A 25,659-nucleotide genomic window follows, 5' to 3' on the forward strand; every position below is an offset into this window, starting at 1 on the left:
GATGAGTCCCCTCCCAGCTTCTTGTGCACCCCCAGCCTCCTCGCTGGCGGGGTGGTGTGAGAAGCAGAAAAGACCTTGACTCTGTGTAAGCACTGTTCAGCAGTAACTAAAACATCCCTGAATTACCAACACTCCAGTACAAATCCAAAATTAGCCCCATACTAGCTACTATAAAGAAAATAACTCTACCCCAGCCAAAACCAGCACATCTACTTACCAAAACTGCTGGAATGGTGTCTGTGCTTTCTCATGGTCTAATCAACCTTCCTTGGAAAAGCATTGTTATAGTGGCTGTAAAATGCAGTTAAGCTCTGGGATTCACAGAGTTGTATGCCTGAAAAGTCTCCCTGGCTGGTTGATTCAAGGGGGTGAGAGAAGTGGGAAGAGTATTGTCAAGTTCTTGCCAATGTCTTTTTTGATCCTCCAATCCATTGTCTCTAAAGTAGGTTAAATTTCTTAGGGTTTTCAGAAAGGAGTCTTTCTGCAGACACCAAGGTGACCTAGAGTTGACATGATGTGGTTGTTACAAGTTGGCTGTTCTGGTAAAGGTTGGAAAGCCAAGGACTGAGGTTATAGTAGCAAAAGCTGATCTAAATCACTGTCGGCACATTAATGATAGCAGTGGTGCTTTTGTGGTTCCATCATGAGCTGCTTCAGAAAGGGAAACTAGTAGAAAAAAACCTAACTTAATAGTTCAGATAGTTCAGTTTTCTGTGGTTTTAGCTCTCTGAAACATCTCTATTAGGTCAAATGTGTACAGCTGCAGGCAAAGGATTTTGGATCAGGTTAAAACAGTCTTGTCATTGAACATTGAATTTGATGTGGATATGCAGTCCAAGCGATGGAGCTGGGAAAAGAGCAAGTGAATGGACACTTCTTCCTATTGCCTTTTCTCCCAAGAACACCTGGGGAGACTGTGACAGATTATAGCCAGCACTGAGGTGAGGGTTTTTAGCTTAAAATAACTCTTTTCCTTCCCACATTCTTATTTATTCTTGGGTAGGTTTATAGGTAGCAGTAATACCTCTTTCTGGCTTTCATTTTGCTTTGTTAGATAAGGTAAGTTTTTGATATTCTCCTTCTACAAGACAGTCTCTTCGTTCTTCTGGTCATTGAAGTACTCATGATTTGCATCTGTTCAAGTTTCAGCTTAAAACCTGGTAAGAATTGCAGATGTATTATCAGTCCCCATTGGTTTCTCCAGCATCACAGGCTCAGTACATGTTGGCTTCAAGTGTTCTTTTGCTTCAAGGGCTGACAAGTGTGCTGTCTGAAAACTTTGACAAGACTTGAGTCCCTTCAAAGCGAAGGGGAAGTTTTGTACAGTGTCACCAACACATGACAGTCTTAGAATAACCTTTCCTGATTCATCCTAGGGTCATGTTTGCCTTTCACTCAGCAGCATGACATGGAAGGTAGTTATTTTCTTATGATCAAAGTAGTTGGTCCAGGTGATTCTTTATTTTCAACGAATACACCATCTGCTTGTATCCAAAACTGTAAACTTGGATGCATAGGTTTACATTGTCTTGCTGGATTTTATCTCGCATCAGACAAGTGAAGGACACATTAGATGAATTAGTCTTATCAGTACACATATGATGCATTCCAATTTTATGTATTTCAATTGCTTTTTTTACTTTTGACCTCTTTTGAAGAATTTTCCTTTGCTTATATATAAACTGAATTGGAATAAATGTGTAATCCTAACTTTGTGCTTGGTTAAAATCAAAGCCCTTTGAAATGGACAACTGGTAAATACCTTGTGCTTTTTTATACAAGGAAACCTGGAGTATCTTAGTTTTGTGTGTAGAAGCCTTTAAGTTTAATTCTTGGCCATTCAGCTTCCATTTTGAATGGCCAATTTTTCTTTACACTTTATATCCTTGTTAAATGTCCCTGGCTACAGCTGCATCTTATCTTATGGTGGTATTTATCTGCACATATTTACTAGTTACTACTGCCTACTGCTTTTTTATTGTTATCATGCAGGCCAGTTATTATGGAGCGTTATGCTTAAAGCACAGATGCTCTGTTTTCACTGTCACTTCAATTACAGTACCATTCCTTAAAAGTGAAAATGAGAATTCCAAGCCTAAATAAAGATGTATTTGAATGCTAAAATACTATTGTAGTGCATCAAGCAGCAGGTGAAGGCATCTGATAGGCTAGAAGAGATACATGGTATACATGTAAAAATGGAGGTTTGTTAGCAAATGAGAATACACGTGATTTCTTAAAGCATCCATACACAACATCTGCATAGAAAGAATGTAGACGCTGATCACTTGAACCTATTGTTTTTTGGGGGGGAAATATTGGATGACCTAACTGTTAGATTTCAGCCTAAAAGTAAATAAAGTATTTCACTTGTGGGTGGAGGAGGGGACGAAGAAAGAACTTCGAAGGCATAATACAAAGGAGAGAAGTGCGGTTTGACTGTAGGATTTCTAATCATGTGAAGTATGTGGAGGGCGGATTACACTGTAATACAATTCTAGAAGAGTTAGAGATAGCAGTTAGTCCAGTAAAGAGCTTCCACTAGAATGAGGAGAAACCCTGAGAATGAAAGGTGAGCAATGATCAAAAACCGTTTTCCCTGCAAGGGAAAAAATGTGTAATACTATAGACCATTCCCAGGATATTTCTAGTTCATTAAGCATTTTCTTTTTAAAACTGAAACATGGTTAAGTTATTGTCCTGTGAAGACTTGATGGTTTGTGTTCTTAAAGCCCTGAGCTTGTGACAGAGTACTAGAAAACGGTGTAGGTACAACTCATCATGGTTGTATTGTGTACAACAGAACTATAGTTCTTTGACAGGGTATGACCTAAAACACAAGATCAATAAAAGGCAAAGACAATTCAAATGAGAAAGAGGTACATGATTTATTTACCAATTGGGTAGAGACCTGCATTGTAGCACCCGTGAGAAGGACTGTGCCTGCTTTGTACAAATTCCCCTCCTTGTCATCCTGTTCCCATGGGTTGCGCTTAGTCTCACGTACTTAACACTTCTGGATGAGGAGTATGTCCTGCAAACATTAAGGGATAGAGTGTGGGCTGGTGCTTATCTTAAGTAGGTAAATATCAGAAGTATTTCTTTAGCATTAGAATGCTAGGATGCATGAAGGAAAGTCATTATTTAGAAGGTAATGAGTGTTCCATATAGTTAACTTCTTTGTACAGCATCTGTGTTACATCAGTTTTAATGGAAAAGCACTTGACCAGTCGACACACATGTGTGATCTACAGTCTTTTTAGCCTGTTAAATTGTGTTAATGTCAATACTTTTTTCTCCACACAGCTTCCTTCTCAAAGAATTGAGGAACCAGTGATAGTAAGGGAAATGTATGAAGTAGCAGTGTCTTTGATTCAGTCGTTTGATGAATTAGAGATGAAGAGCAATAGGTAAGATATAGTTCAATATCTGGAATCAGTGGTCCTTCGGAGAGGTGAGACACTAATTAAGGAACAGCAGCAGCCCATGTATTATAGCTATTAGTGGTAACTTAATTTTCTGTGCATCTCTGCTTTTATATATTCGTGCCATTTCTACTCAGGTTAGTCATACTAAGACTACGTGTATGTCTTAATGAATGCCCCGTGTTCCTGAAATACACATTTTAAGAAAGCAGTACTTAAGCTGACCTGAGCAGTTATCAAGCGAACAACTGAAGTACAAGTGTTGATGGAGGTACATAAATAAAATAAATTTGGCGCTAACTTTTTAAAAATATAGTGAGGTCTCAGCTTTTTTCTTCATGATTTCTTTTGATCTTTTCAATTAAACTGTTTTACTGTAGTTTAGAATAGATAAATTAAACTACTTTTTACTAATAAGCTACCTTTTATAAGCAGACATTGAAAGCATTAGCACTTCAGCTTTCAAATACTAAAAGGGCTATTACAACTATCCACTGTTATGAACATCCATTGAAAATTATACTTTTCATTCATTATATAATTTGAGAATAGAGACTTTCAAGATGTATGGAAAAAAATTGTATCAGGAGTGATTACTGCCAAAAATGAGTTCTATATTATATTAAGGTGATTTTTAGCTTCTTGACTTGTAATGGGTAAACTTAGAGGGAGACATCTTCAGTTAATGCCATGACCTGTAGTTCTTGACAATGGTTAGTTTTCTTACATGCTAGGCTTCTGTTAAAGGTGTCTAGTGATATTTTTAGAATGCAAGAGTATTACATATACTTGAGAAGTTACTGAATAAGATTGCATAGAATTCTGCTGTAGTATACTGTCTTTTCATTTTAAGATCTTTGGTAACATAGTTTTGATTAATGTCATTAGAATAAGAATGTTTCTGTTTCAACATAATTTTGAAGACAAAACTAAGCCTGAAAATCTAGTTCAAATTTTTACATACTGTGTTTTTCAGAAAGCATAGCTGTAAATATTGTTTTGAATTCAATTTCTTCATGTTACAAAAAATGTGCAGTTCTGCTTGTTCTTTCAAAATAAAATATCTTGGGATGATAAAGTAGACTGAGGTTGTAAAACTAATGAAACTGCATATTCTTGTTAGGGAGAAAAAAGCTTTAAGTGTTACATCAGAACGTGGAAGTGTGCTAGTATTTTTACCAGGTGAGTATACGTTTTAATAACTTTCCCTCTTCTTCTTTGTCGTCTAACAATCTTTCTGCTGGTGCTTCTTCCAAGGATTTCCTAAACACATATTTAACTGGGGTTTGTTGGTCTATTTGGGTATTTTTCTTGCAAACTTGTTTAAATATGGCAATAATTGGAAGAGCAGGGAGTCAAAAATTAAGAATTTGTGCATTTTAGAAATTAAGTTACAGTAATAGAATTAATTCTACAGTTAAGCTACAGAAATTCAGTTGCTCAATTTTTTAGATGAGTTATTAAATACTGTATGAAGTTCCTAGGATTCTTTTAGAGGGGTGTTTTTCTGCATATAATGTAGTCTCTTCCCTAGATTTTATTTAGATTCTTGTAGTAAATGTTAAAATTCACTTTTTTTCTTTCCATATATGTTGGTTGGTGTAGTAGGAATGCTCAGAAGCACACAGGGCAACATTGTATTTAATGATCAGAGAACTAGTTATATATAGTTTTAGTCGTCTTTAAACAGTAAGCCTAGGTTATCTTACACAGCCTCTAAAATCTAGCTAAGGAGTTCAAGTAAGAATGACTACCAAAACAAAAGCATACAATTATTTTTGTATAACTAGGCTGCAGCCTCAGTTTCCTGAGCATCACAAACCTATATTACCTGGTGCTTTTACATATTCTTTTACCTTATGGATGTGAAAGTTTGCTAGTTGAAAACTTTGAAAAGACTTGGGCGCATTTTGGTGGAGAGTCACCTCGGAGTCAGGAGCCTCTATTTCCTTGGGCATAGTGAGGTCTCTCCCTACCACGACATTCTAATGCTCTGTAAAATCTCTCTGGATGTCGTTTCCCTGCTGTGTTGAGCTTAGCAGTAGACATGCTAGTGCTAGGACTGCAAACACAGCACACCAGCACAAAAATATACTGCTCTTGCAGGGTGACTTTCATTGGTGGGTGCTCCCTGCCAGCTAAAAGGTGTTAGAGCTGCCTTTCTTAGTTACCTCCACTGTGAAGGTAATGGGTAGAATCAATGGGACCTTCATCGTGTCAATGTAGGACACATTCCAGTTTGCCGTTAATAAAGTAGGGAGACCATCTCTGTTGCCTCTGGCCTTCCATATTGGTGTTTGGTGTGCTTTCAGACTTCCTCAGGCCCTCTGAGTCTTCAATTCAGGCTGAAATTACTCTTCAGCACTTTCAATTCCCAAATCTTTTTTGTCTTTCACTTTGAGGTGGATGTTTTACTGCACTGCTAACCCTGTTGCCTTATAACTGCAACTGATAAATTTAGCAAATGTGTGTAAACAAAAATTTTCATTTTATGAAAACCTGTGTAGATAGTGCTTTCCGAATGAACTGGTACTCGGGTTTGTTTTTTCTTCTTGTTGTTCAGTGTTTGACCTTGGCCTGTTTTATAACTGGATACTCAAGACTGATCTTGAACACAGGATTAGCAAATAATCTCTTGAAATTTTCTTGACAAATAATCTGAATAAATCTGACAATTATAGAACTGGAGAAAAGGGGAAGAGAACGTTCAGTTTACAAGACAGCAGCTGAGACAGAGGTTTGGGTAAAAATAACCTCCCCATTTAGGACACTGATTTGAGATGCCTAGATTTTTTGAGTGCTTACAATTACATAGCTTTTTGTACATTCAAAATAACCCTCCCATTGACATTGCAAGATGAGTAGGCATCAGGAGCCAGAAGGAGTAGTGCTGTGCTGAGGAGTACTGTTAAGTGATTTTTGCCTGCTGTCTTTGTGGAACTCAGTGATGGGGCAGAATCCATGTCTATAGAGCAGCTGCAGCTGTCTTGAGTAGGATGCCATGTTTTCCCTTCCTGTTTTAATTGTCTTGTTCAGTTCTTAAATTATTTTTTTTGATGCTACGGAGTGATTCTTTACAGATAAGTCTCCTCTTCAAGGAGTTAGTCAACAGGACCCCCTGAGACAAGGGAGCAGAACAGAGCTGGCAGATCTTTAAGGATGCTTTCCATAGAGTGTAAGAGCTCTTGATCCCCAGGTGTAAGAAATTGGGAAAAGAAGGCAAGAGACTGGCGTGGCTGAGTGGAGACCTGCTGGTCAAACTAAAGGGCAAGATGCACAGGCAGTGGAAGCAGGGACAGGTACCCCACGATGAGTACATGGACACTGTCTAGTTATGTAGGGACGGGATCAGAAGGACCACGGCGCAGCTAGAACTTGGCAAGGGACACAAATAATAAGGGCTTCTACAGGTATATCAGCCAGAAAAGGAAGGTCAAAGAAAGCGTACCTGCCCTGATGAGCAAGACTGGCAGACTGGTAACAACGGATGAGGAGAAGGCTGAGGTACTAATGACCTCTTTGCCTCAGTCTTCGCTGGCAGTGTGTCTTCCCACAATTCTCGAGAGGATGGACTGCAGGATGGGGACTGGAGGAGCAAAGTCGCTCCTACTGTAACAGATCAGGTTTGAGATCACCGGAGGAACCTGAACATGCACAAGTCTATGGGACCTGATGAGATGCATCCCAAAGTCCTGAGGGAATTGGCTGATGTAGTTGCCAAGGCACTCTCCATGATATTTGAAAAGCCCTGACAGTCAAGTGAAGTCCCTGGAGACTGGAAAAAGGGTAACATTGCACACAGTTTTTAAAAAGATAGCAAGGAGGACCCTGGGAGCTACCGACCCATCAGCCTCACCTCTGTGCCTGGGAAGATCATGACACAGGTCCTCCTAGAAGCTATGCTAAGGCACATGGAGGACAGGGAGGTGATTTGAGACAGCCAGCATGGCTTCACCAAGGGCAAGTCCTGCCTGACCAACCTAGTGGCCTTCTATGATGGAGTGACCACATCAGTGGACAAGGGCAGAGCTACTGATGTCATCTGTGTGGACTTCTGTAAGGCCTTTGACACGGTCCTCCACAACATCCTTCTCTCTAAATCGGAGGGAGATGGATTTGATGGGTGGACTGTTGGGTGGATGAGGAATTGGGTGGGTGGTTGCACCCAGAGGGTAGTGGTCAATGGCTTAATGTCCAGCTGGAGATCGGTGATGAGCGGTGTCCCTCAGGGGTCCATATTGGGACCAGTACTGTTTCATATCTTCATCAATGACACAGCAGGATCAAGTGCACCCTTGGCACATTTGCAGGTGACACCAAGCTGAGCGGTGCAGTTCACATGCCTGAGGGACGGGATGCCATCCAGAGGGACCTGAGCAAGCTCAAGGAATGGGCCTGTGTGAACTTCATGTGGTTCAAGAAAATCAAGTGCAGGGTCCTGCACCTGGGTTGGGGCAACCCCTGGTATCAGTACAGGCTGGGGGATGAAGGGGTTGAAAGCAGCCCTGCTGAGAAGGACTTGGGCGTACTGGTGGCTGAAAAGCTGGACATGAGGTGGAAATGTGCACTCGCAGCCCAGAAGGCCAGCCATATCCTGGACCGTATCCAAAGCAGCATGGCCAGCAGGTTGAGGGAGGTGATTCTGCCCCTCTACTCCACTCTGGTGAGACTGCATCTGGAGTCTGTGTCCAGCTCTGGAGTTGTCAGCACAGGATAGACATGGACTTGTTGGAACAGGTCCAGTGGAGGCCACAAAAATGATGAGAGGGATGGAACACCTCTCCTGTGAGGACAGGCTGAGAGAGTTGGGCTTGTTCAGCCTGTAGAAGCGAAGGCTCCAGGGAGACCTTAATTGTAGCCTTTCGGTACTTAGAAGGGGCCTATAGGAAAGATGGGGACAGACTTTTTAGCAGGGCCTGTAGTGACAGGATGAGGGATAATGATTTTAAACTAATAGAAGGTAGATTTATACCAGATAGAAGGAACAAATTTTTCACAATGAGGGTGGTGATAGAAGCGAAGGCTCCAGGGAGACCTTAATTGTAGCCTTTCGGTACTTAGAAGGGGCCTATAGGAAAGATGGGGACAGACTTTTTAGCAGGGCCTGTAGTGACAGGATGAGGGATAATGATTTTAAACTAATAGAAGGTAGATTTATACCAGATAGAAGGAACAAATTTTTCACAATGAGGGTGGTGAAAGACTGGAACAGGTTGCCCGGCAAGGTGGTAGGTGCCCGATCCCTGGAAATATTCCAGATCAGGTTGGATGGGGCCCTGAGCAACCTGCTGTAGCTGAAGATGTCCCTGGTCATTGCAGGGGGTGTGGACTACATGACCTTAAAAGATTCCTTCCAACCCAAACTATTCTATGATTCTGCATGTATTGATGTATAATTCTTTAGACTTTTTAAAAAACAAATTGGAAAAAGGTGTCAGACCATGTTGACTGAATCATCAGTGAGCTACACCTTCAAGTAGGTAATGTGCTTCTGCCAGACTAGCTGACAGGCTTATGAAAGCAACAGTAGGTTGTCATCTACTTCAGGAACTTGCAGAAGGTAGGGATGGCCAGATTTCCGTGTGCTTCACATGCGCTTGCTGATGGCAAGAATTGCGTGACCTAAAGCTTTATGGTTTTCTTTCAAAGGGATTCTGCGGTTTGTTCTCCTAAGCTTTTCTGTCTTCTGTTGCTGTCAGTCTCTTTATCTGTTTTGTATTTTCTTTTCACTTCTCCATGCCCCGCTCTCCTTACTGTTCTGGTATGTTTGCCAGGCAGGTTTTGTTACTAGTTAGTTTTTGATTTCAAGATCTGTCTCTTCTGGTCACAGCCTGTTTTTCTGTAGGCATCATGATCAACTCTTGCTATTTCCAGAACTGGGCAGCAGATACTGCCTGCTTTGTCTAGTCAGTAATTACTAGACTGATTAATGATCACTACTAATATTGGTTATGCAGAGTTTGCTCCTACCAGTCATGGATCAAGCTTTTCTTAATTGCTTTTAAGCATAAATTGGATTCAAGCCTTAATGATTTACTCAAATATGTAACCAGGCAGTACAGCAAATACAAAGCATTAGACAGCAAGATAGTCAAGCAGTACCTAGTGAGATCAAGTAGGTCTGGCAGGCTGTGTCCAAACAGACCATATCATGGTGTTCTTGTGTTTTCCCTGTATCTTTTAAATACATGCTGTTCATAAACAGACACATTTTTTTGTGTGTTACAATAACCTTTAAAAAGTGGTAGTTTTTGTATTTCCCAGTCTACATGTTTTTCTCTACAGTGCTGAAGGTGTTTTGCTTAAAGCCTTAGGTTGGAAAAGACCTTCGAGATCATCAAGTCCAACCATCAACCCAACACCACCATGCCCACTAAACCATGTCCCAAAGTGTCACGTCTACATGTTTTTTGAACACCTCCAGGGATGGTGACTCCGCCACCTCCTTGGGCAGCCTGTTCCAATGTTTGACTGCTCTTTCAGGAAAGAAATTTTTCCTAATATCTAGTCTAAACCTCCTTAGGTGCAACTTGAGGCCATTTCCTCTTGTTCTATTGCTAGTTACTTGGGAGAAGAGACCAACACCCACCTCACTACAGTCTCCTTTCAGGTAGTTGTAGAGAGCGATAAGGTCTTTCCCAGTTCACTCTGCTGCTCCTCATAGTGCTCCAGACCCCTCAACAGCTTCGTTGCCCTTGTCTGCATCCCACCTAGAGCCATAGACTTGTGACTGTCCAGGTGGCATAGCAGGCTGTTAGCTGCCTCCTGCTGGATTATGGGCAGTTTATTCTGCTCTCCATCCCTGTCTTCCAGCTCAGGGGGCTGAATACCCTGAGGATACCTGGTCTGGCTATTAAAGACTGAGGCAAAGGCAGCATTAAATACCTTAGCCTTTTCCTCATCCTTGGTGGCAACATTCCCCCCCGCATCCAACAAAGGACGGAGATTCTCCTTGGCGCTCTCTTTGTTGTTAATATATTTGTAAAAACTATTTTTATCTCTTAGAATGGTGGCCAGATAGAACTCAATCTGGGCTATTGCCTTTCCAATTTTCTCTCTGCATGACCTAACAAGATCCCCATATTCTTCTTGAGTTGCCTTCCCCTTCTTCCAAAGGTCATAAACTCTCCTTTTGTCCCTGAGGCCCAGCAGAAGCTCTGTGTTCAGCCAGGCTGGTCATCTTCCCTGCCACCTTGTCTTAGGGCACATGGAGACCGCCTGCTCCTGTGCCTTTTAAGACTTCCTTCTTGAAGACTGTCCAGCCTTCCTGGACCCCTTTGCCCTTCAGGACTGTCTCCCAGGGGACTCTCTCAGCCGGTGTCCTGAACAGGCCCAAGTCTGCCCTCTGGAAGTCCTCAGCAGTTATTTGTGTTCTCAAGTACTCTTACTTCATTTGAGCTGTGATGTAAATTGGGCTTCCTGGCTGTCTTTTTTAGGTTCTAGCGACATTGCTTTTCCCCTGTAGTAGCTTCACAGAATGCACTTCTCTGATACTTTGAAATTTCCCTCTGGTTGCCCCACCACCACTGGTTTTTTTACCTCTTCCAACTCACCCTGACTTCTTCTATATCCCTTATTTATAGTCCCTTCCCCTCATTTTCCAGTTGCAGTCTTTCTGACTCCCAGTACTTGACTAATCTCCATGTTTTCCTGCAATTTCTTTTACCAGCCAACCATGTATCACCATATTGGCTTCTTGTTGAATCTGTTTCTTCTTTTCTTGCCCCAGTTTCCCACTTTCTGTCCTGTTTCTCTTGCTTACCTGGACTCTATCTTGTTTTCCAGCCTATCACATACCCTTTTTTTTCTTCTCATTTAAGTTATTCTCCCCTCTTCTCTTTCCTGAAAATACCTCTCTTCCTCCACTTGCATTTGTCTTCCTTTCTTCTCACTTCTGAAGTCAAGTAGCAGTTGTCTAAAGAGTGCAAGAGCTTCCACAGCCAGGTGCTCGGACTGCAGCTAGCCTCACTGAAAATTGCAGCAATCCTGTACTGCAGTTACAGGGTAATTTTATTTGTTATCCAACCGGGGAAGCCCAGTGTTGGACAGATTTTTGAAAATGGGGCTTTTTGTTTTGAAGTCTCAGTAAGAAGTAAACTAGACTTCTCAGAAAGGTTTATGCCTGAAGAGGTATTCAGAAAGACAGCAAAAATCCCTTGACTGTAAGATTTCCCCTGGCAGATGTGAAATCCATGACCCCACTGGAACTGCCAAAGGTAAGATGGTTAAGACAGAAATAGATAATTTTTTTTTCCCCTCTTGGCCCTGCTCTTGGAAACAGCTTGTTTTGGCTGAAATATCCAAATTTATCCTAAACCAGACATTCAGCATGTGGTGAGTGTTGTCAGTTGTAAGGTACTGAAACAAGAGCTAATAATGGGACACTGGCAGATGGCCTTTATATCTGATACTGTCACTTTACTTTAGTAAGTGTAAAATTATGCAAAATTACTCGAGTCATTACTACTTCAGTGTTTCAGTGACACGTTAATACACTTACTGTTTAACTCTCCTGCTGTTTTATTATATGGTGAAAAGGAGTTAGTAATAAAAGTCAGTTAAGAATTTAAGTAGACATCAGAATTCGTTTTAGAATTGTTTGTGATTGCTGAAAAGAAAACAAACTCTTGATTACTTTTTCCCTAGGTTTGAATGAAATAAGCTACATGCACTCATGTCTCTCAAATATGTTTAACAAAAGGTAAGTTAGACTATGTTTGTTTCAGTTTAATTGAAACTTGAACATGAATCCTTCAGCTGTATGAGTTCTAAGTACATAATATGATTTATCACAGAGGTGTAATTAATTTTTATATTCTTGCATCAGTAAATATTTTACTAATGTATTTTCTTTAGGTGGCAAGTGTACCCACTTCACTCACGTGTGACACTAGAAGAACAAAGTAATGTATTTTTGACTACAGTTCCTGGTTACAGAAAAGTAAATATTGTTGAATCATGACTTTTTTATTAAGTATGTGAAACCTTTTGCTAGAGTAATAATAGCAAATAATAATGTACATAAATGAATATTAGCTGTGCCCACTCAAACCATTTTGTGAGGGCAAAGCAGTTTTGTTTCTTTCAAGATGTAAACCGATTGCTTTTCTTACCAAGTTGTTGCTTTAACTGGCATTTAGACCTCAGGAGAAGTGCAGTAACAGGAAGTTATCCTTAAATTATTGTGTGACACTGTGTTTATCCTTCAGAATAGGTTGTGCATGTCAATTCTTGTACCTGCAGGATAGTTGTGTGCTGCTGGTGGCACTGCATAGCAACGTAGCCCTCCGGTATGGGGGTCTCTTACCTGCTTTGTACCCCACATTTTAGCTGGTGTCTTGGTTTTCTTTATCACTGCTAATAGTGTGATGTTTTGTTATGACAAAGGCATAAGGAAATATTTCCATTCTTCATCTATTTTGTCATATACTGTACTATTTTATTATGCTTTTCTGATCTTAGGACAATACCAGATTTCTTGTGCTATATTGCTTTTTTTATATGCAGAGCAGAAATACTGTGTTGCGTTACATTTATATTTCTTCATAGCAAGTTGGATTTTTCATGTAGAAACATTAATGGGAGTAATTTTTTCTTCATGCATTCATTGCTCATTTTTTGTTTCAAAACTCAGATTATTCTATCTACTAACATAGCTGAGAGCTCTGTAACAGTTCCTGATGTTAAGTATGGTAAGTCATCTAAATTTTGTGGTTCTGTATACACTGTATTTGTAATGCTTTCCTTACTCATGCTAGCCTAAATCTCTCTAACATGTCAGTTTTACAAAGTGTTGCTGTTGCAGTTTAATTTTGACAGTTGTTGAATTCTTTCTTTTGCATCAGGGAACAGTTTTAAATCTGAATATATGAACAAATACTAGATCTACTGAGTGGGTGTTGATTTTAATCTTTACTTGAGAGGGGAAAAACAATTTTAAATGCAGTAACAAACAGAACCAGACCTCATGTCACAAGTACCTTAAGCTTCTTATTCACATTCTGACTATATTTTGAAGTAATTGTGTCAGAGTAAGCAAATTCTCATACAGAATGTCTAAATGCAGAAATGATTGCCTCTTAATGCTTGTCATCTGCACTAACTTTATTATATTTATGTTAAAATCTATTTGCAATTTTGTTAGTATTCAGAGTATCCTGTCTGGTCGTTTATAAATCTCGTGTTCTCCTTACTGGTTTTCAAATAATTGAAACTTTCCTTTTCTGATAACACAAAATCAACCAGTATTTTTTCCACTGCCATGAGGAAAAATTGTTTTGTAATAATACTAGATTTTTTTTTTGTAATTGCAGTGATAGATTTCTGCTTAACTAGAAATTTGGTTTGTGATGAGGAAACTAATTACCAAAGTTTGAGACTTTGCTGGGCATCGAAAACAAACTGTAATCAAAGAAAAGGTAAGATGATGATAGGTAATGGAAAGGGATTTTAGAAGCTAACCTTCATGGATAATTCTATGTTAGTTTTGATTTTATTAACAGTAGAAAGCACAGATTATTTTTGTCATGAATAGTTTATACAAAAACATAATTCCTTACCATGTCAGGATATTAGAATGTGATTCAGCACTATTCCTGAATGTTTTGTTTTGTTCAAGTATTTTTCCAGAGGAATGTTTTGTATTTTATTGAAAAATACTAAAATTCATGGACTGTAAAACTCACAAGGATTCCTTGTTATTTAATAGTAATTTTTTTATCTCGAGCCATTTTTAAAAAGGGGAGATAATGTACTGCTAGGTATTTGTTAACTACTTGTGAGTTTCAGTAGTAAAAGAAACTTCCATGTCTATTTGTCACTCTTAAATCAGTTGAAATACCCACAGCAATGTCTCCAATGTAGGCCAGTGTTGGTAGCACAAGGTTAAATAAGATTTCATATCAGCTCTTCTAGTAAGACAATAGTCTTAAATATCAAAATGATTTTGTTTTGATGAAAAAGATTACTAAATAAATTCATAAATTATATCTTTAGGTATAAAAATACCTGTATTTTCAAATATTGTGAGGACTTCACAATTAAAGCTTTATTTCCATTTGGTTCTGGGTTGGTGTAGGTTTTGAGAACCATCCAATATACAACTGGTGTTTTGTATAGCAGACTTGGACTTATGCATATGACTTAAAAATAAGGCCTAAATCTCCAGTGGAGTATCCCACTGAGTGGAGTACCCTTTAGTTTGTTGAAGTGAATGGTGTTTGGAGTCGTGAAGATAGACATTCTGAATCAGTGTGTTTTCTGTAAATAGTAGAACATAAAGGTGTTTAGCTGTTTGTCATGGTGTAGAAGTTGTTTATATAGAAGGTCATTGCTAGCTGTAGAGTCAAATAGGAAATCCAAGTATACTTATTACGTAAAGAAATACAAATATGAAGCGTATTTACTCTGCTTATAGAATCTTCAGCTTGGGGTTATGTGAAAACTTGCATTGACATTTATCTGTATTAAATTTAGATTTGGTAGGACTTTTAAGGAAGTGTATTTTAGGGCAGTATTTGGCCTACAGCATCCTGGCTTGTATCAGAAATAGTGTGGCCAGCAGGACTAGGGAAGTGATTGTCCCCGTGTACCCAGTACTGGTGAGGCCGCACCTTGAATATTGTGTTCAGTTTTGGGCCCTTCACTACAAGAAGGACATCGAGGTGGTGGAGCCCATCCAAAGAAGAGCAACAAAACTGGTGAAGGGTCTAGAGGAGCATCTGAGGGAACTGGGGTTGTTTAATATGGAGAAAAGCAGTCTCAGGGGAGACCTTATCCCTCTCTTACATCTGCCTCAAAGGAGGTTGTAGCAAGGTGGGCGTTGGTCTCTTCTACCAAGTAACAAGAAATAAGTAACATGAAACAAGACAAAACGGCCTCAAGTTGCACCAGGGGAGGTTTAGATTGGATATTAGGAAAAATCTCTTCACCGAAAGGACTGATCTGTAGATGTGGCACTTACTGTTATGGTTTAGTGGTGGACTTGGCAGCACTCTGTTAGTGGTTGGACTTGATGATCTTAAAGGACTTTTCTAACCTAGGGGATCTATGATTCTGTGTCTTTTCAGCTGAGAAGGATAGATGCTGATTTGAGGCCAGTTATGTCAAAGAGGTATTTGGGTAAAATACTTAAGTAACTCTTCTTTTAGTTACTGCTGCTGTGAAAGCAACATGATTTCATCTGATCCTTAGGTAGGAAAGGATAGAGAGAATGTCTCCTCTGGGCCTGTCTGCTGCAAGAGAGCAAAATATTGGTCAGCTTCCAGCATCAGCTGTTGCATGCTGCTTAGCTGCCTTGTAGATGGATGGGTTTTGAACAGCCTCAAACTTTGGCAGTTTACAAATTAGTGATGTGTTCTTTTATGTAAAGGTCGTGCTGGACGTGTTTCCAAAGGGTATTGTTATAGGCTTGTACACAAGGACTTCTGGACAGACTTTATTCCAGAGAAGTCAGTACCTGAGATACTGGTAAGACTTTTGGGGAACATTAAGAATTTTTTTAATGTTTGTGGTCACAGAAGAGACAAAAAAAAAAATTTTGCTTTACTTTTCCTGAAGACAGTGTACGGTTTGAGTAGTTACTAGTATCTGTAACACTGAACAGAATTCAAGTTGATAAATAACTGACAAATACCAGTCCACATAGTTTTCTTCATTGAAGGTGATGCATTATAGCGGTAAAACAGATATGGATTAGAAATAAGCAATCTGTTCAAAAGAAAAATATCCTTAGTTACAGAAAATTAATTTCAGGTTTTACTAAATTGTAAGCTTTAGCTTATTTTTCATGTAAAACACTTTGTTACTTTCCTGCCATGGGAAGTGTGACAATAACATTGTCTTCCCTTCAGCGTTGTCCATTGGGAGCTACAGTCTTAAAAATAAAAAAGCTTGATATGGGGGGACCAAAAGCCTTGCTGGCAACAGCTCTTTCTCCACCCAGTGTAGGAGACATTGAACGTACCATACTTCAGCTGAAAGAGGTAGGCATTCTTTTAATGGGTTAAAATCAAGGTAATAAAAATGTACTGTGTAAGTGTTTTTTCCCTGGTGTTTAAAGTAGTAGAAGCCTTTATTGGAACCCAAAATAGGAACTATGTGTAGAGAATCTTCTCTTGCATTTGGTTGTTTGGTTATTGTCTTCTTCAGCATATTTTCTGCAGTTACTTCATTAAAACAGTATTATAATTTCATCAGAGTGTAATGATACTGTTTGTGAACTAGCACCTTTTGGTGAAGGAGTGTCTTAGGGTGGTTTTGAGGATTCCCGAGAAGGGTAGACACATATGCACAGACTACAAGGAAAAAACAGTAAGCATTTTATTGACTACAAGCATGTGTTACACTAAGGATATCTTGCAAAGCAATTGTCTTACCGACCTGAGGACTGCGGAAGATGGCCCATCCGTACATTCTTGTGTCGTCCTGTGCCGCGCGCTCAGCCCAGCAGTTGGTAGGTGCCAGCTTTAGCTTTACGTGGATGTCCCCACGGAGGCAACGATGGCCTTGCCGTACACCGATCCCCCTGCTCTTCGGGAAATCCCAGTATTTATACACTTGCAGAGGAGAGCGGGTTTCGACACACATGACCAGCGAGTGCCGAAACATGCCTCTGTTGCTGACTCTCAGCATAGGGAGCATATGGCACATGTGCCCGCTGGTCAGGCGCGCTGCACACACCATAGCCATCCCGTCTGTTGGTTCGTAGGCTCTGTACACACGGCATATTATCAATCATGCTTAAGCCAATAGCAAGATGTTGCAAGGATTCCTACCTCCACGTCCTCCCCTAGTATTGTTCAACTTTCTTATCTCTGTGGGAAACCATCTGGTTTCTCTCACCCGGCCTGTTATCTACTTCTCACCCAGCTACCTGTTTTTCTCACTGTGCTAATGGTGGTGTTCTCACGGGCCAAAAGTCCATCTTTTAACCCCTTTTGCTGTGGTTTTCTCACTGTCTACTTCTCACTCGGTGTCCAACTACGGACATCTTTTAACCCTCTGTATACAAAGAGAATGGAAAAAAAATAAGAGAACTTGAACTCTGTAAGTGAAATTGTTTATTAATAAGTAGCAAAATCACACTCTTACACCTTATGATGTATAGGGCTTAGCCTGAAGATCCTCATCTGGCCTGTGCAAGGAGGTTGGTGATTTTGCTTTTCAATTATAAAGGTGAGACAGGGTAGAACACTCATTGCATTAAACTTCTCCAAAGTGCGTAAGAAATTATATTCGTATACAGTAGCTTGATTCTATAGCCAGCATATTTAGTAGAAGCTTTGGTTTTGAAACACTAGGCTTTTAAAATTGATTTAAGAACTTACACTTAATTACAATTTTGATACTAATTGATGTGGCTTTGCAGTAATTGCTTGCTTCTTGTCTTGTTTTCTTACAAACTGGTCTTAATTACTTTGTCAAGTTTTAAAAGTGAATACATTTTAATTTCTCTAGCTGGGAGCACTTACAGCTTGCGTACAAACAGAAGAAAATCCACATGATGGTGAGCTGACTTTCTTGGGAAAGGTATTGGCACAGTTGCCAGTGGATCTGCATCTTGGAAAATTGATAGTCCTTGGGCATGTCTTCGGGTGCTTAGAAGAATGCCTTATTATAGGTAACTGAAAGATCATGTGAGAACATTTCTGTGAAAACGAGTGATTTGCAGGTTTTCATTTTGATTTGTTTTTGTTGTAGCTGCAGCACTCTCTTTGCGGAATTTTTTTGCAGTACCTTTCAAACAGCATGTCGACGGATACAGGTATTACCCTAGGTGTTTTACAACTTCCTGAGCACATTTGGGGGCGCAGGACTAAGTTGACCACTAAATATAATTTTTCATGTCATGAGTCTAATTTTCTGTCAAAGTGCCAAGTAGTGCAAAAAGGAGCTTTTCCAGGGCAGAGATACTGAAATCTGTTTCTGTGGGAACGAATCAGTATCAAAGAGCTAAGTCATCCTTTTCTGAGTACAAGACCTGATTCTTCAGCTTTGCCTTTCTGATGTGAACATGTGGTAGTTTTTTAAAAGAATTAAAAAAAAAAAATCCTTGGTATCTGGCTCACACAGTTACCTTCAGCAAGAAGATGTGAATAAGAACAAATAATTACAATAAATGTATTGACCTTGCTTATTGAAGTCCTGGAAGATGTAGCATTCTGAGCTGTATAATATATTTGATATTTTTTTAAAAAATTGTTGATAATTCTTTTTGTTTTTATATCCAGGAACAAACTGTTTTTTGCTGGGAATAGTAAGAGTGACTGTATTGCAATTGTGAATGCCTTTAAGGTAAGTCTTTTTTTCCACCTTGTCTTCCAGTGAAATCTGATAGACCAAAACAGAGCTCCTCACCTTTGTAGGGTCAGTGCAGCATTTGTGCTTTGACGGTGTTAAAAGTTAAAACCTTCACATTACTCCTAGCTATTTACTGATACTTTTTAAAGGCTGTGTCCTACTGTATAACACTACTAGTTCTGATGAGTTCATTTTTACCACTGTGAAGGAGCTGCACAAGTTTGTACCAAAGTAAGGTGCCAAGAAATGGTTAAAAATGGGTTGCAAGGCTCGGTTTCTGGGTATATTCCCTATTTTCCAATCTCCTATGGCTTTTGAGGTATTTGTTCTACTAAGCAGATGGAAAACAGCATGAAGAGTGGAGGAGAGTGAGAGTATGCTGCTTATCTCAGTCTTCTGCTTCCTAAAAGTAGGAGCAGATTTTGAACAAGATAGGAACTAGAGGCTCAGGTTCCCTTGACCCCCTGTGATCCTTTCAATAAAGGAGCTGTTTTACATGGGGAGGCAGATTCTTTCCAGTCCAGGAAGGTTTACCTATGTCATTCCAGCAAGTATAGAATTGATGTCTCATTGCCTCCAACAGAACAAGCGATGGCTAACTGGTAAGCAGAATGAAGTTTCTGGAATTAATAACTTGAACTGCTGAACAAGTTTCTAATGTAGCATATTTGCTTTCTGTGTGCTGCTGATGATCCCACTGCAGCTGTTACAAATCTTAAGAGATGGAATTCTTCTGAACTGTAATATTTACTAGCACTGTGCTTTCTCATGCTTCTCTTGAAGGTCTGCTTGGTTTATTTTCCTGTGTCTTAATACTTGATCTGCATTTGCACTGCTTCAAGACTTCTTCCCAAATTGTCTCTGAGCCTTTCTATGAGGGATGATAAAATCCCTGTCGTGGACAGCAAGAAATTTCTATTTGCTGCAGACCTATGTCTTCCAAATTACAGCTACTGAGAACATACAGCCTTCAGTGGTTCAGGAAAGTCTTCGATCATACCAAGTTCTGCTTCCTAATAAACCAAAATATTTTAGGAAAATATCAGGGTTTTGGGGCACAATGTTTTTCATCAACCTTGGAGGTGTTTAAATGCTGTAAATAATAAAATAATTATTATTTAATTATCTAAGTAATTAAAATATGGTTATTTTTTCAAAAATAAGCCTCATAAAGCATTTATTAATTTATCTAGACCAGTAAGCTTGTCTGCTGTAATTTATGCAATTAACAATCAGGATAAAATTGCAGTAAGAAATATTCTAGGTTTTCTAGAGTGTTCCTTACTTGTTTTGCTAAAATCTCATCTTTCACCAGATAAGTCATGTGGATGATGTCATGTTTCAACTCAATAAGAACAGATTTACATGGGGACATTCTTAATGTGAATACTGATTGATACAAAAATCACACTGAGCTGGTGTGTTACGAACTTGCTTCATTCTGCTAGCTAAGAAGTTACACTACATGTGATAGAAGGTTGCCTCTTCTCTCTTATCTGTACTGTTTTGCTTCAGGTCAGCTTATTTATCCGTGTAGGCTTGCAGTGTTTGTAAATGATTGTTAGTATCAGCCTAAAGCAGGACTGAGGTGTTTTGTCTCAGGCAGTGAATGTTAATAACCTGATGACTCTCCATCTTTTCCAAAATTACTGTAGTTTTCCTGCTACTGTGCTTTTGTGTGGGCAATCCACTGATGATCGCAGGAAATTCTGGTTTATCATAAGCCCACTTTAGTCAGGGGCTGAAAAATTTACAAGTTTTCTGTGGCATTTATCTCTCTATTATAATAACGAAAAATAAAATGCCAGAGATGCAGTGATATTGGTAGCTCCCTTTTAACAAAGGACATTCACATCTGGTGAATTCTAGCACAGAATGAGTTTGGTGTCCTTTCTCCAGACTTCATAGCTTTGACTCTGTAATGTTTTATTCTGTCCAAACAGGATTTTTCTGTGTGCTTGGCTGTTTGGTAACCCAGTACCACGGACAGAGGTCGATTCCCCCCAGTTACAACATAGGGAAGACTCTGCTAGAGTAACTTACTATTCAGAATCCAATATTGTACGTTATGGATGGTCTGATGTGCTCTATAATTGACTGGAGACTCTAAAATCTTCAGCTGCAGATGTAGTTTATTCCATTTTGTGCATGGTGGCCTCTTTACTTCCATGAAAGCTGACTTGTTTTTCTGTACTCTGGTGTCAGAATTTTATGAAGCACACATGGGCACATATGCCACATGTACACACTGGTCCTCAGGCTCAAGTGTCATCTTTGCTGAATTCCTCTTATTCTGCTGTATACTACATTGCCCTCATGTCCTATTAATCTGAAGGTCATATTTCTATAAACCAGTATGTTGTCCTGGAGAATAAATGCAAACATTCAAACAGAGCTTCCTGTGCAGTATCTCTATGTGTGAGTGATGTGAAAGCTTTATGTTTGACGGCTGAGTGTTAGAAAATAACAGGAAATGAACTTATTTTCAAAGGCCCTGGTTCAGATTAGATTTCTTTCAGGGTAGGCTGAAGTTCTGTGAATCATTAGCATGTCTTTCTTAAGCCCTTGCTTATGAAAAGTTTTTGGTGAATTGGAAAACGTCAAAAGCTTTGGTAGTAGAAGGAGGAGAATCCAGGGAAGTAAAGGCTAATCAGCCTTGTTTAAGTGATATGATTTGAAAAATAGAGAGTTTTAAAAGAAAAAATGTCAAAAAAGTGGAGTTTATTTTTCTGACATATTATCAGTCTTGGGTATGGAAGTGGTGGATGTTAAAAGCATTATTTATAATCAGCACATCAGACAGCCTCAATCAAGATAGGGAAATGCAGTCTGCCTGTTGAACTATGCTAATAGTGTCTACAGTAAGACGGAAAATTGCACTATGAGGTGGCTTGCTTGTCAAACTAGAAGAAACTGATTATGCAGGCATCTGTTGTAGATTTGCTGCCTAATAATGAAATTATTTTCATTAATATCCTGGGTATGTTAATTTCTTTTCTAGCCCTGTTTTCTGGGAGACATCCATGTCAATTGCATCTGAATCAGTCAGTTCACTTAGTTTTGTCTCAAAGCAAGGAGAAAAGAAAGTTTCTGAAAGTAGCCTGCTTTATTACAGCATCAAATCAAAGCATCCAAGTAGTTCTATTTATTTATGAATGTTTGCATGTGTTTTAATACTCAGTCCATCTCCTTTCAAAACTAGGTGGATAGCCTGTTGTATGTTGCTGTGCTGTCAGGTGGCTATTATACCTCTCCCAACACAAATCAGGACTTACTCCTTTAAAGCCTTAGAACATAACATGCTCAGTCTGCTTTTGGAATGTGCCAGGATCACGAATCTCTAAGCTATGTCCAGAAGTTCAGTGACCTAAATGCTATGTTTCCAATTTAGTTGCAGAACCTGATGGCAAGTTTGAGGCAGTATATGTAGTTGCAATTCATCCCATAGTGCTTAAACTCCTTTTCAGTCTGTAGATGTGGCATTACATGCCATAACCTCTGAGCTGACTTGAAGGCAGAATAATTGTCTTCCTACAGCAATTCTTGTTCTTTAGCATGTTGTGGTACAACTTTTATAACCCTGCCACACTTTCAGCCCTCCAGTAATGCATTTTTACAATTACACTTTGCAGCCGCACCACTTTGTGTGCTCGCATATGAGCAAAGGAAGACCCAGAGTTCTTGCCCTCAACAACATAGAGTAAGACTGTTCATAAGAGTGAGAAGTATTTATATCTGCTTAGGAACCAACCAGGCAATCATTGTATTAGACTAGAATCATTAAATAATTAAGGCTGGAAAGGGACTCAGGAGGTCTGTAGTCCCATCTCCTGCTCAGAGGAGATTCAGCAAGGAGGTCAAGCAAGGTTATTCAGGGTTTTATGACAAGATCCTCACAAACCTGATCTATGTTGGCCCTGCTGTGTGGGATGTTGGAACAATTGATCTGAAGAAGTCTCCTCCAATGTAAATTACTGTGATTCAGATTTCCTTACACTCTTTTGTGCTTCAATATTTGTAGTTTCTGTTAGCCCAAGGGCATCTCTGTTTTTTAAACTGGTGTTAAAAATATTATCTTCAGTATAGGTATGGAAAAAACTTCAGTCTTAAATGTCACACTAATATTTGTAATCATTATTACTAAAGTACTACAGTTTGTGCCTGAATACTACACCACTTCTTTTTTCAGGCATGGCAGGCCTGCAGACAAAAAGGGGAGCTGAGACATCCCAAGGTTAGTTAAACTTTATTTCTTCTTTTCTGTTCAAGGTTGGTGACTTCAGTACTGGAGTATTTTATATTCTTAGTATGGTATTTTTGCTAGCAATCCTCCTTTATAATAGTTACGACTTTTCATAAGTAAATAGAAGCATAGGCTTTGAGAGAACATGAGTTTTTTAATCCAGTGCTGAGTATTTGAAGGTAATTCCTTATGTAGTTCCTTTCACAAATGGATCAACAGTGGCCAGAGGGCTTGAAATCCCAGCTGAAAAGGGAAAGTGAGCTGTAGTTGAAGTATTTTTAGTATGCCTAAGTGTGTCTTTTTTTTTTAAAGAAACACACAAATCTTTTCCCCCACCCCCTGAAAGATGGAAGATCTTTGTGCATCAGTCACAAAAACGAGTAGAATGTGCACAATAACTGCCTCCAGTCTTTCTTTTGTATGTATAAGATTAAAGCTTTTTTATTTCTCTGCTTCTTTCAGAGCTTAACATGCTTTATGAACACTAGTGCGTAACATACACTGAGTTATAATGAGTAGCCAAGGTGGCCAGAATTTGTCTGACAGTTATGTATCCAGATAAAGAAGTTCTGGGGTTTTTTTGAAGGAGTGTCCATCTTGAAATAGATTCTGTAGTAGCAGAACAGAGGAGTTGGGCTTTTGGGTTTATATGAAGAATTTAGATGACCCATAGCTGCAGTGGTGGTAACCAAAGTATAGTTCATTAGTCAAATATATAATTGTCTTCTATTTTCATACATGTCATAATACTGTGAAATCAGATCAAATTCTTCCATCGCTGTATATAACTACTGTTTATGTCTACACAGAAGAATGACAGAAAGCTTACCAGCAGTAGAAGAAACAAGTTTCTAACAATACCTGCATTTGCATTTTTGACTTTCTTTTCCAGGAAGAGCTTGAGTGGGGTCGATCAAATTGTATTCATATCAAGAAAGTCAGAGAGGTATGATGAAATAGATAATGACTTTTATAAGCAGAAGGACTTAACCTTCCTTATTTTCTACAAGTATTAAGATTTGTACTGCCTACTGTACTATTATGTATCTATCTATCTATCGATGTATATTTTCTTTAAATAAACTGAATTTTTAGGTTTTGTTTCTTTTGGGGAGGAGAGATGGTACTATTTAAAGTTGTCGAAGAATACCGGGACTTCAAGTACAATTTAAGACAGATCAGACAGAAACTTTATTAACTATGGTCATAGTGAGCAAACATAAGGGCAGCATTTCCCCCTCTGCTCCTCTCTTTTCTCTCAAGTGCTTGCGAAGACTCCATTTATATTATACTGTTTCAAAGAAAGGAAAGAAGTGAGGAAAATAATTCTAATGTTAACAAAGGCCAGTGTGCATTCTTGTGAAGAATGGACTTCAGATAATCATTTATATGTTAATAAGGCAGAATACCTATGCCTGGGATGGGTGGACTCTAAGTAGCTTATTAACTGCCACAGTTGACACTATGGAGAGATGGTTTTGGTGGACCCTGTAGGAGTGGCACATCCAGTATTATCTTAGCTGAGAAGTTGGGGTTGGAAACAGACTGCTAGCTTTTAGGCAAAAGGAATCTTCCTTTTGTTAGGATAAACTTCTTAGCCAGACCTCTCAAATATTAAATAGTTAATAATTTCACACTACTTTGTGGTGGGAAATTATTAATGTTTAACATATTTGTAACTTTTTTTTAAGAGACCTTCAGTATTATTTTCAGATACATTGGTTGTGGTGTGACTGCTGCTGTTACATAATTTTTGTCTTAGGATAATTTTAAGCAAATACAGTTATATAATGAGGACTGGGCTTGAAAATTTGTGGGGCTTTTTTGTTAACATTACTGCAGCAATTAATGAAAACTCTGCATCAACAAAGAGCTTCAAGTTTACTGTGTTATGTTGAGAGGGGAAATAAGTAAAACTCTTGACTAACTGAGATTGGCAGAGCATGGCCTTGCTCATTATTTCAGTGGGTCATACCTTTGGCATGAGCAGTGTAGGGCCTGTGTTCAAAAAGCACTGGGGCAGGCAGGGGAAGGCTTTCTATAGTAAGCAACCAACCATCTGTATAAGAAATGCCAATAGTTTTTTAGCTTCTGTCTCGGATATTAAGGAAAAAAAAGATGAGGAAAAAAAAGCAAATTGTGTAAAAGTGGAGAGCTGAAGGATCAGTCTTATAGGATAGCCTCCTGGGTAGCTGGTGTTCTGTTGGCCTAATTTCAGGCAATTCAAGAAGAGGTTGTGCATGACCTAATAGTTCAGGTGTTTGGACATCTACACTAACACTTCGTAAGAAGTTTTGGGGTTTTTTATTTGCTACACTTTCAGGTACTAATCTTATAATCCCTTGTGTGAAAGTGGATTTGCAAAACTGAGGCAGCCACACAGGCTCGTTTCTGATTATAGTAGTTGTTCTATAAGGAAAATAACAGGAGTCCTTTGTATCCTAAAACTGCCAGTAGCAGAAAGGAAAATGTAGATATGAAGCAGTTGAGCAGACTGTACTTTTCTACATTTGCTCCAAAATCATTTGGGACAATGAAGGCATTCAACTGTGTGGTCAGAGGACCATAAGTAGCTGCTTATGGAAATTTCTTGGAAATGCTTAGGACTGAAAGCTTAACAGAGCATGTTCTGCTGTAGGGCATAAGTTTGATCTCATTTAAAGTCATCACAGTTGTCTGCTGAACAGAGCT

The 25,659-nt window shown here is 39.1% G+C and overlaps 1 protein-coding gene across 1 annotated transcript in view; it reads left to right on the forward strand.

The window, feature by feature from the left end:
* TDRD9 (tudor domain containing 9) overlaps positions 1–25,659 on the forward strand; it is a 66,980-nt gene that overhangs the window by 20,303 nt on the left and 21,018 nt on the right. The window contains exons 8-20 of the mRNA XM_010292980.1: positions 3,307–3,410; positions 4,567–4,607; positions 12,072–12,126; positions 12,282–12,366; positions 13,060–13,117; positions 13,739–13,843; positions 15,796–15,893; positions 16,277–16,408; positions 17,883–18,045; positions 18,126–18,189; positions 18,656–18,719; positions 22,915–22,959; positions 23,861–23,914. Coding sequence (XP_010291282.1) covers positions 3,307–3,410; positions 4,567–4,607; positions 12,072–12,126; positions 12,282–12,366; positions 13,060–13,117; positions 13,739–13,843; positions 15,796–15,893; positions 16,277–16,408; positions 17,883–18,045; positions 18,126–18,189; positions 18,656–18,719; positions 22,915–22,959; positions 23,861–23,914 — 1,068 coding nt within the window. The remainder of the gene's footprint in view (positions 1–3,306; positions 3,411–4,566; positions 4,608–12,071; positions 12,127–12,281; positions 12,367–13,059; positions 13,118–13,738; positions 13,844–15,795; positions 15,894–16,276; positions 16,409–17,882; positions 18,046–18,125; positions 18,190–18,655; positions 18,720–22,914; positions 22,960–23,860; positions 23,915–25,659) is intronic.

Source organism: Phaethon lepturus, unplaced genomic scaffold (assembly GCF_000687285.1).
Source record: "Phaethon lepturus isolate BGI_N335 unplaced genomic scaffold, ASM68728v1 scaffold7678, whole genome shotgun sequence".
NCBI classification, from domain to species: Eukaryota; Metazoa; Chordata; class Aves; order Phaethontiformes; family Phaethontidae; genus Phaethon; species Phaethon lepturus.